The 11,008-nt window shown below is 31.8% G+C and overlaps 2 protein-coding genes across 4 annotated transcripts; one reads left to right on the top strand and one right to left on the bottom strand.

Annotated features, from left to right (window-relative positions):
* Positions 1 to 1,319: 1,319 nt before the first annotated feature.
* On the bottom strand, positions 1,320 to 8,015 carry LOC125258229 (GATOR complex protein WDR24-like). 2 transcript variants are annotated; one of them, XM_048175124.1, is made up of 8 exons: positions 7,989 to 8,015; positions 7,408 to 7,517; positions 6,369 to 6,417; positions 6,100 to 6,207; positions 4,054 to 4,414; positions 3,613 to 3,790; positions 1,760 to 2,184; positions 1,320 to 1,671 (listed from the first exon to the last, which is right to left on the bottom strand). In XM_048175124.1, exons 4-8 carry the CDS (start codon positions 6,199 to 6,201, stop codon positions 1,391 to 1,393), a joined length of 1,347 nt encoding a protein of 448 aa, XP_048031081.1. In that variant the 5' UTR covers positions 6,202 to 6,207; positions 6,369 to 6,417; positions 7,408 to 7,517; positions 7,989 to 8,015; the 3' UTR covers positions 1,320 to 1,390. The 2 variants fall into 2 exon arrangements, with proteins under 2 accessions (XP_048031081.1, XP_048031080.1); XM_048175123.1 differs by having other exon boundaries at positions 1,325 to 1,686.
* On the top strand, positions 7,490 to 10,723 carry LOC125258230. Of its 2 annotated transcripts, none has more exons than XM_048175126.1 (6): positions 7,490 to 7,628; positions 8,282 to 8,423; positions 9,601 to 9,694; positions 9,873 to 10,032; positions 10,114 to 10,266; positions 10,336 to 10,723. In XM_048175126.1, the coding sequence occupies exons 2-6, from the start codon at positions 8,284 to 8,286 to the stop codon at positions 10,533 to 10,535; spliced, it is 747 nt and encodes a 248-aa protein (XP_048031083.1). In that variant the 5' UTR covers positions 7,490 to 7,628; positions 8,282 to 8,283; the 3' UTR covers positions 10,536 to 10,723. The 2 variants fall into 2 exon arrangements, with proteins under 2 accessions (XP_048031083.1, XP_048031082.1); XM_048175125.1 differs by lacking the exon at positions 7,490 to 7,628 and adding an exon at positions 8,057 to 8,200.
* The last annotated feature ends 285 nt before the right edge of the window (positions 10,724 to 11,008 follow it).

Genomic DNA, 11,008 nt, shown 5'->3' with positions numbered 1-11,008 from the left:
CACACAAACACAAATCAAAACTCAATAACAGTCCTCTAAAAGGGTTTATGAGGGGGTTTGTGAACTGATGAAAAGCTAATAATTAAAAATGTAAATTTTATTAAAATAAATAAATAATTTTTAATTTGTAAATATGTTTAATTTTACTTTTTAAAATAAAAAATTATCACTAAAATAATAAAAATGAAATTAAATCAAAATGATACAGAGATGTTTTATTTGCTTATCTGCATGTCATGTGACACCAGAAAACCAACATCAGAGCTGGAGAACATAATACATATTACAATGTATCAACAATGACAAATTTGATTTATTTAGGAAAATATGGAAGCCTGTATTAGACCACTAGAGAATACACTGGTCTTATGCACTGTATCAGATTTTCGTAACTTTTTTAAAGTAATTTTTTAAAATATATTTTTTATTTAGTTTATCTATTTTTCTTTATGTCTTCTTGATGACATCTTTTGAGATGCCAAACCTTCTAGTATTTTACGTATCAGGGATATTTATCTTTGACAATTTTTACATTATTTTGTTTGTTGCCACTTATTTCGATATGTTAGAATGTATCGTACTGTTGTTTCCCTGTTTGGACCTCATGTTCGTTGAAGTGTATGCCTTCAGAAACCTAAGTTTATAAAAAACAAACCTAAAGTTTATAAAAAAAAAATAAAAAAACACCAGAGAACCATGAACATGCAAATGTGTTGTTAAATTATTACAATATAAACATAAAATCTCAGGGGGGACTTCAAGTTAAAGGGGTCCTTGACTATGATTTCACTTTTTTAACTTTAGTTAGTGTGTAATGTTGCTGTTTGTGCATAAACAACATCTGCAAAGTTACAACACTCAAAGTTCAATGCAAAGGGAGATATTTCCTTTTAAAGAATTTGCTTTTTAAGGACTACAACAAACGGCTGGTAGGGACTACAACTAGATTCTTCCCGGGTTGGTGACATCACAAACCCCAAAATTTACATAAACCCCGCCCCCGAGAACACACAACAAAGGGGGTGGGGCCATGTTGGGCTGCTTTAGAGAAGAGGAAGAGTTGTTGTAGTAGAGTGTTGTCATGCCGTCATTTTACGCTGGACTGCTTCACAAACGAGGGTCAATTCAACTCTGGATTTGCACAAAAGATTAACATGACGGCACATGCCAGTCGATGAGTTGAATCAACTCCACAGCAACTACATAAATTTATCCACTAACCATTCAGAAACGTCCAGTTTCATTCTAAAAGTTGTAACTTCTTCCTGAGTCTCTCCATCAGTGTCGACTCCGGTTTGAACAATGTAAGGCTGAACACCGTTACTGACAATCCTCATTTTGGCTGCATCTTGTGAAAAGGGGCATAATAGGTCCCCTTTAATATTTTAAATCAAAGTGCTTTAGCGGACAAAACAAGTACCTGCAGTCTGTTGAGTTTCTTGGCGACCTGAGCGTTGTGCTCACAGAGCTCGGCGAAGGGTTTCCCGCTAAGCAGGTAACTCTGCGCGGTGCTAATGAACCAGTCCATGCCGACGCTGCTGCCCGCTTCACTCTCAAACACACTGAGCGCGCTGGACACCTGCGCAAACTGCGCCGTCACATCGGGCTTCTTGAAGAAGAAGATGGGGTACCGCCGATCGCCGCCTGGGTAGGTTTTACGCCCCACGTCCCCTACAGAAGGGGGAGCTATTAAGAAAGACAATATTCTGATAAGAAATCAATGTCGATAAACATTTTAGACTTTATCTGGGTCACTCACCGGTCATCAGACTCTCTTTAGCAGCAAACGCCAGGTCGCCGAACAACCCGAAACAGAGTCCTTCAGGGTTGGCGCGGTCGACGGGCCTGCTGGCGTCTTTAAACATGTGCTGGTACAGAGTGCTGTCCTTGGACCCCGACAGAAGGAATTCGGAGTCATGCTGGTGCCGCCACACGATTCCCGTGGTCACGTCTTTGTGCTCCTCGAACGTGGCGAAGGGGATGAACGGCCGGCGGACGTCCCACACGTAGATGTTGTGGTCCACCATCATGGAGCAGGTGGCCAGGTGATAGCGCCGCTCCGGACGCCACTTCACTCTGGCCACCGACGCAATGGTCTGAACGCAGTAGATCTCCTTCACGCGATTGGTCGACATGTCCCAGACTTTCACCATCTTGTCACGTCCGCCTGTGGCGAGCCAACCCCTACAAGACACAGACAAGACTTATGTATACACAATAGAGCCAAAGAGGTTGAAGTTAATGTGTAACCTTTTACCAACTGAAATTAGACAAAACATCTTTTTAAGTTAGCTAAGATGAGATATTTTAAGTTTCTAACAAATTCTTTAGAATTTTACTATTATGACTTTTGTTTACTTCTTATTTTGTCTTTCTTTTTTTTTTTTTCACTTTTTTATTTTTAAGTCACTTTTTTTTTCCTTCTCATTTTATCTTCTTTTTTTTTTTTTTTTTTTTTTACATTTTCACTTTTTAAGTTTCTTTAGTCATTATAATTGTACTACTATTATTATATTATCTTCTTTTTGTATTTTCATTTTAAGTCTCTTAAGTCATACATTAGAATTTTACTATTATTATTATTTTTATTATTATTTCCTTCTCATTCCTCTTCCTTTTTTAAATCTTCACTTTTTTAAGTTGAAGTCATTATTTAGAATTTTACTAATATAATTATTATAATAATTATCATTATTATTATTTCCTTATTTTATCTTCCTTTTTAAAATGTTCACTTTTATTAAGTTTCTTAAGTCATTATTTAGAATTTTACTATTATTATTGTTACTACTGTATTTCCTTTTATTTTATCTTCCTTTTTTAATTTTTACTTTTTTAAGTTTACATCATTATTTTTTAATAATAATAATAATAATAATTGTAATAATAATAATAATAATTATTATTATTCTTTAAGTTTTTTAAGTTTAAGAATTGTATTATTGTTATTATTTCCTTCTTATTATATCATCCTTTTTTAATTTTAACTTTTTTAAGTTTCTTATTTCATTATTTAGAATTTTATAATAATAACAGTAAAAATAATTATCATTATTCTTTCAATTTTTTTAAGTAAGAATTTTATTATTGTTATTATTATTTCCTTCTTATTTTTTCTTCCTTTTTTAAATGTGCACTTATGAACTTTACATCATTATTTAGACTTTTACTATTATAATTATTATAATAATAATTATTATCATTATTACCATTTCCTTCTCCTTTTATCTTTCCTTTTTAATTGTTCACTTTTAAGTTTCTTAAGTCATTATTTAGAATTTTACTATTGTTATTTTTACTATTTCCTTTTTATTTTATCTTTCTTTTTAATTTTTTAGTTTTGTAAGTTTCATATTTCATTATTTATAATTTTATAATAACAATAATAATAATAATAATAATTCTTTAAATCTTTTAAGTTTAGGAATTTTATTATTGTTATTATTATTTCCTTTTCATTTTATATTATTTTATTTTAATGTTCTTGTTTATTGCTTGTTTTTCTGTATTTTTATATGCAGGCCTGTAAAGCACTGAGTGGCATATATTAAAGGTGCCATACAAATACAAATGTACTATTATTACGATTAGTTTCGTTAAGTGTGCACACACCTGTCCTCAGGGTGCCAGTCACAGCAGAAGACGGGGCCAGTGTGCGCGGTAAACATCCTCTCGTAACGGTCGGGTCTGCGGATGTCCCACAGCTGCACGTTTCCATTCTCGAACGAGGCCGCAAAGGTGAAATAATCCTTCATACTGAACTGCACATCTCTCACGCTCTCAGACTGACCTGCAGAAACACAGATTGATGTTCACATTGATTGTGTACAGCTTCCATATCTGAAGCATCAAATAAGAATCTATTTAGTGTCTAAGAAGCTCCAGATTTGCTTCTTAAATTAAAGTGCATTGAAAATAGCTCCTCAGATGGTGTTTATGGCTTTTTAATGTCATTTTTTGGGTGAATTATTACTTTTAAATGTACATACTTCAGCTTATGCAGATGTTGTAGAAAAGTCAGAGATGCTCATCTGCACACAAGATTGTACATACCAGAAAACGTGCTGACGCTTTCCTTCTTTCGCAGGTCAAAACACTTCATGAATCCGTCCTGAGAGCCGGACAGCAGCATGTTCACCTCAGTAGGGTGAAAACAGACCTTGTTGACCGTGCGCTTGTGCTCTGTGAACAACTGCTCCTGTTTGTTACGGCACGGCCGCGCCAGGTTCCACGTCACCACGGCTCCGTTAGTGGCGGCGGTGGCCAACAGGTTCTCCTCCATCTGATGCCACATGACGTCCGCACAGCTGAAGTTCAGCGAGGGTTTGCGCCCCACGCGCAGGTTCAGACGCTCCACGAAACCGTCTTCCTCCAGACCGTATATCTTGAAGATATTTCGCCCAGCAACCACCACCTGAAACAAAAAGTTAACAAGTTAACTGTATCTATATTTTCTAGATATTTACCATATTACTTGTAATAATTGCATTAATGAGATCATTGTTTCTGCCTAAATGAATACATGATGTTAGATGACTGCATGATTTGCATTATCTGCATTTCTGACATATGGAGATTACTTGGAAACAGTCACCTCTGATAACAGATCACTCTAAATTGTAATGCAGAAACATGCATTTTCTGTAAAGCTGCTTTGAAACTATATATTTTGTGAAAAGCGCTACACAAATAAATGTGAATTGAATTGAATATCTAATGACATTACCAAAAAGTAGTATTTAAATATGAATTTTTATTATTGACAATTAATTATTGATTGACAGATTGAATATTAATTTACATATTGATAACAATATAAATTACAAATACAAATTACTACGATATACAAAAATTGTATTTTAAATATTAATTTTTATTATTGACAATTAATTATTGAATAATTAATTATTGATTGACAGATTGAATATTGATTTACATATTAATGACAATATAAATTACAAATACAAATTACTATGATTTACAAAAATAGTATTTTAAATATTAATTTTTATTTTTGACAATTAATTAAATAATTAATTATTGATTGACAGACTGAATATTAATTTACATATTAATAACAATAAAAATTACAAATAAAAATTACTACGATGTACAAAACATTTAATTTTAAATATTACTATTTATTATTGACAATTAATTATTGAATAATTAATTATTGACTGACAGATTGAATATTAATTTATACATTAATAACAATCTAAATTAAAAAACAAATAACTACGATGTACAAAAAATAGTATTTTAAATATTAATTTTTATTATTGACAATTAATTATTGGATATTTAATTACTGATTGACAGATTGAATATTAATTTATATATTAATAACAATATAAATTACTACGATATGGAAAAAAATGTATTTTAAATATTAATTTTTATTATTGACAATTAATTATTCAATAATGAATTATTGACTGACAGATTGAATATTAATTTACATATTAATAACAATAGAATTTATAAATACAAATTACTATAATATACAAAAATGGTAATTTTTATTATAGACAATTAATTATGGAATAATTAATTATTGATTGAAAGATTGAATATTAATTTACATATTAATAACAATATAAATTACAAATACAAATTACTACAATATACACATTAAAAAATAAATAAATAGGTAACCTTTTACAATAAGGTCCCATTACTTAACATTAATTAATGCATTAACTAACAATAAGCAATATAATTGTTACAGTAATTATTAATCTTTATTAACATAACATTCATTTTGAGTTCATTGTTAGCTCAAGTCCATTAAATAATATTAACAGATACAACTTATGATTTTAATAATGTGTTAGTAAATGTTGAAATGAACATTAACTAAGATTAATAAATGCTATGATGTTAGTTAATGCAACTAATGCAATTAACTATATTATTAACTATATCTTCTACTTCAAAATTTCACATTTAATTCAATGTGTTACTTGTTGTTTCTTTGTAATTATTTGTGAAATTTACTAGCAATATCTGAGTGAAAACTGTTTAAAAGATTTTTTTTTTAATTCAGTGCTTCTCTTTGAAATGGGCTACATTTAAAAACCACAAAAAATACAATACCTGCGAAGCATCCCGACACACGCTGATGGCGTTGGCAGGAGCATCCAGGTGGCAAAACATGGTACGGCCACTGATGGAGCTGACCTTGGTCATCTTCTCCATCTCAAGCTGCAGAATACAGAGAAACAGGAGATGAGAGAGATGCAGTTCCTTCTCTGGCCAGCAGGTGGAGGACAGATTCATAACACGAACATCTCATGGTTGGAGGTGCATTTATCTCATCTTATACATTTAAACATGCATGAATAAAGTAAGCAGTTCACACTTACGCTTTGTGTGTTGATAAAAACACTTCAAATAACCTCCAACCTTTGGGACCTTTGGGAAAATGAGGCCAGAAACAGCAAACACATTTCATCAATGTATTTATTATTTCAAAAACAAATATACATGAATGATTAAACTATTCTTTAAAGATCATATTTCAATAAGTAGATCATTCGATTTTTTTGTTTTTTTGTTTTATTATTCTAGAAATGATTTGCGGTGGTAAAATGACAAACATCTAAGGGATTATTAATGTTATTATTTAAAGGATTAGTTCACTTTCAAATAAAAATTTCCTGATAATTTACTCACCCCCATGTCTTCCAACATGTTCATGTCTTTCTCTCTTCAGTCGAAAAGAAATTAAGGTTTTTGATGAAAACATTCCAGGATTTTTCTCCATATAGTGGACTTCACTGGAGCCCAAACGGCTGAAGGTCAAAATTAGTTTCAGTGCAGCTTCAAAGGGCTTTAAACGATACTAGACGAGGAATAAGGGTCTTATCTAGAGAAACCATCGGTCATTTTCAAAAAAAAAAAAAAAAAAATTTTTTTTATACATTTTAACCATAAATGCCATAAATGTTCAAAGTTTGAACTAAACTGTTATTGACAATACGCTAGTGCAAGTATATAACAATTAATACACTTAGCAGTGTCTACACTGCTGGAATTCTAATAGAGAAGAAGAAGAGAGCTAGTGCAAGATGAGCATTTATGGTTAAAATGTATAAAATTTTAATTGTTTTTTAGAAAATGAGTGATGGTTTCTCTAGATAAGACTCTTATTCCTCGTCTGGGATCATGTAGAACGCTTTGAAGCTGCAGTGAAACTGACATTTGGACCTTCAACCGTTTGGAGTCCATTGAAGTCCACTATACAGAGAAAAATCCTGGAATGTTTTTATCAAAAACTTTAATTTCTTCTCGACTGAAGAAAGAAAGACATGAACATCTTGGATGACATGGGGGTGAGTAAATTATCAGGAAATTTTAATTTGAAAGTGAACTAATCCTTTAAATTCAGGGTTTTTATCTCACCGTCTGTGTTGGTCAAGCTCAGCTCAAGACGAAAAAATCCACCTCACGTGACATCACGCACACATCCACGCGAGCGCGTGCAACATCTTGATATGGAATTACACACCGACCTGCAGAACAGAAACATAGCAGCAAAATCACTGGCAGAGAAGCTTTATTAATACAAGTTCAACGCAATTTTAGAAATCATATTAGCAGTAAAACTCAAGTGAGATGCTGAGGTGATTTTATACGAGTTTATAAAATCTTTTTTCTATATTTTATGTAATTGAAATAATAAGGATTTGAACTATTCATAATCACCATTCATACTGGCCGACTGGAGCTTCGAGGTTATAAAAATGAAACATTTTTATTATTTTACAGCTGTATTACTTATGCGTGGAATAATATATGTGCTAAATATGAGTCCTTTAGAGCTCTTACACAACAAAAGTGTCACACAGCTTCAGAAACACCTCAATATAGCAGTAATAACTCCTGCCGCTCGAGTTCATAATTCAGCTTATCATGTTTCCGAACATGAATGTTCAACTGTAGTATGAGTTTAGATATTACTGAAATATCCGCGCAGAACTTACCCTTTTAAAAACAAATGTGTCCGTTCAAGAGAAGCGGATGTAGAATTATTGTTTACGTTTGCCGCTGACGTCACCTCCCGTCGCATGGCGCGCGCTGGTTCAGTCAAGCTGCTCTAGTGTGTCAGACTGCAGGAGACTAGAAAAGAGCTGCATAATTTGTTAAAACGCCTTTAAAAGTTCACACAACGGACTGTTTATCATAACACATCCTGGTATGATAATGTGCTGTTATTTGGCTTGCTTGTTTGAGATCTGCAGTGAATGTTATAAACTGAATTATCTTTCTCTCTCAGTCATGTCTGTGGAGGGGAGTCTGTTTGACTGTGAAGATCCAGCTGTATGGAGAGGGATTCATGGAAAATACTGGACTGTGATTGAAGCAAAATCAGCTGTGAAGGGCAAGACTTCTGGAAAGCTCTTGCAGCTGGACAAATGGTTTGAGTTCTTACAAACACACAGCTAAAATTTATTTTTATGTTCATTATTGTATTTATTTGCATAGAATTGCATAATAATTTATTTAATTAATAATCTTTATTACTAATTATATTATACTAAATACTAGTATGATATACTAAAACATTTTAAAATAATAGAAAACAGTTATTTTAAGTTGTAATTATGTATGATTGTATTGTATGTATATATATATATATATATATATATATATATATATATATATATATATAAAAAAAAAAAAAACTTGTAAATAATTTTTATATATATATTTTAATAGTGTGCGTGTATATATATATATATATATATATATATATATATATATATATATATATATATATATATACACACACACTATTACTATTACTTTAATAGTAAAAATTAATAAAAAATAAATTATATATTATATAAATTATATATAATTTTAAATACATTAAATATATATATATATATATATATATATATATAAAATTTAATTTATGAGAAACTAATGACAGGGTTTCAAAAATTTAATATATTAATAATCATATTAATTACAAACATAAATGACAAATATATACATTTAAAATAATTATATAAAATAAAATTTAAATTATAAATTATATAGATTATAAAATATTGTGATAATTTTATTATTTGAATTCATAATTTTTGCCTTATCATAATTATCAATTAACATGCAGTTTGACAACCTTAAATAAGGCTTATCTAGTATTAACTCTACATTTAAAAGGTCATGTGAACAACTACAAAAATAAAAACTGAGTTCTCACAAACACCTGAAATGTCTTTTTATGTTTATTGTATTTGCATCAGAATATAATTGAATATTAATTTATGTATTAATAATCATATTATTTACAAATATAAATTACTCAAATATTTACATTTAAAATTAACAATGAATTATAGGAATTAAAATATTGTTAAATTATAAATTATATACATTTTAAAATATTTTTATTAATTTTAGCCTACTCATCATAATTACCAGCTAACATGCAATTTGACACCTGAAATGCAGCTTCTCTAGAAAAAATAGACTCGAGTTCTCAGAAACACACGCCTAAAATGTCTTTTTATGTTCGTTATTGTATTTGCATCACAATATAATGCAATTGCAGGAAATCTTAGTGCCATTGTCTGTCTTTTCCAGGTTTCAGGAGGAGCTGCCCGCAGCGATCTCGGCTCGATCTCAGCGTTCCCTCAAACATGCTGAGCTCGTCAAGATCATGGAGTGGAAACTGACTGTAAGCACAATAGAAATAGATTCACACTCTACGTAATTAGCAAGAAACATGATGCCGGAAATAGGCAAGTGGCTCATTGGTTGCACGCAGTGACGTTCACTCCTATGACATCAGTTCACACACAAATGTGCATTGCTCTTTTTGATAATTGATGATGATGAGGGCTGCTTCCTCTCAGAAAGGGAAGTTCAGGCCACGTCTGCAGCAGCTCATTGGCTCGAACAGCGAGGAGGCGGTTCAGAGCTCGACCAGCAAAGCATTCGGTTTGTTGCCCGATGTCCAGGCGGCAATTACAGAGCTGTGCAAACTCAAAGGTGTCGGGCCAGCAACGGCATCAGGTACACACACCTATCAAATCATGCATGCATGCAATAACTGTAACAATACATGTTTAAACCACATCAAACTGTCTCTGTCAGCCGTGTTGGCAGCCGGAGCTCCAGGTGAGGTGGCCTTCATGGCTGATGAAGCTGTGGAGAGCATCGCCGAGCTCAGACCGGTCGAGTACACAGCCAAACATTATGCACTTTTCCTCCAGAAAATGCTACATAAATCATCCCAGCTTAATAAAGGTAAGACACACGTTAAGCTTAAATATTTCTTTATTAGGATCTTACTATATTATTTATTTCCTGTCTCAGTGGACGGCCAGCAGGACTGGACTCCTCACAGGGTGGAGCAGTGTTTATGGGCTTGGGCGGTGGCCAATCAGATTCAGCCCTCTTTAATACAGGAATTCAATCTGATGGATGCAACACACACAGTGACCAATCAGAAGCCAGAGAAGAGGAAGACAGCTGATGAAAAGCCATCGAAGAGACTGAAGACTACACGATCTTAAAGTCAGTTTGTGCACTTCTCTGCATTTGCCTTAGTGTTGACATGCAATATTGTCAATATATTCCTTTGCAAAAGTATCTTTTTTTGAGAGAGACAACATTTTACAGTTTCTCTTCTGAATTTGTTATTGTTTATGTATAGATGTTTTAATAAAGCAATAAAAACTTTGTAAAAATTAAAAAAATTTAATGGCCTGAAAGATACTTTGTTGTACTGTATATACATACACCATTTAAAATAACGCTTTTATTTCAATATATTTTAAAATGTAATTTATTTCTGTGATGGCAAAGCTTGAGTTTTTAGCATATTAGAATGATTTCTGAAAATCCAGCTTTGCATCAGGAATAAATAACACCTAAAAATAATAGAAAACAGTTACTTTAAATTGTAATATTATATATATTTAAAATTGATAAAAATATATATTTTATATATATATTTGTAATTTCTGAGACCAATAATACGGTTATA

The sequence above is a fragment of the Megalobrama amblycephala genome, linkage group LG22, assembly GCF_018812025.1.
Source record: "Megalobrama amblycephala isolate DHTTF-2021 linkage group LG22, ASM1881202v1, whole genome shotgun sequence".
Lineage (NCBI taxonomy): Eukaryota > Metazoa > Chordata > Actinopteri > Cypriniformes > Xenocyprididae > Megalobrama > Megalobrama amblycephala.
This window is presented reverse-complemented; position numbering and strand designations above follow the sequence as displayed.

Bases quoted from the DNA above. Each gene is read 5' to 3' on its own strand.
- LOC125258229 (XM_048175123.1), bottom strand. From the start codon at position 6,201: ATGGAGAAGATGACCAAGGTCAGCTCCATCAGTGGCCGTACCATGTTT. The intron at 3,791-4,053 runs GTATGTACAATC...GTGTTTCTGCAG, and splicing joins AAGCGTCAGCACGTTTTCTG to GTCAGTCTGAGAGCGTGAGA. The intron at 1,687-1,759 runs GTGAGTGACCCA...CTTTCTTAATAG, and splicing joins TAAAGAGAGTCTGATGACCG to CTCCCCCTTCTGTAGGGGAC.
- LOC125258230 (XM_048175126.1), top strand. From the start codon at position 8,284: ATGTCTGTGGAGGGGAGTCTGTTTGACTGTGAAGATCCAGCTGTATGG. The intron at 8,424-9,600 runs GTTTGAGTTCTT...TGTCTTTTCCAG, and splicing joins CTCTTGCAGCTGGACAAATG to GTTTCAGGAGGAGCTGCCCG. The intron at 9,695-9,872 runs GTAAGCACAATA...GCTTCCTCTCAG, and splicing joins TCATGGAGTGGAAACTGACT to AAAGGGAAGTTCAGGCCACG.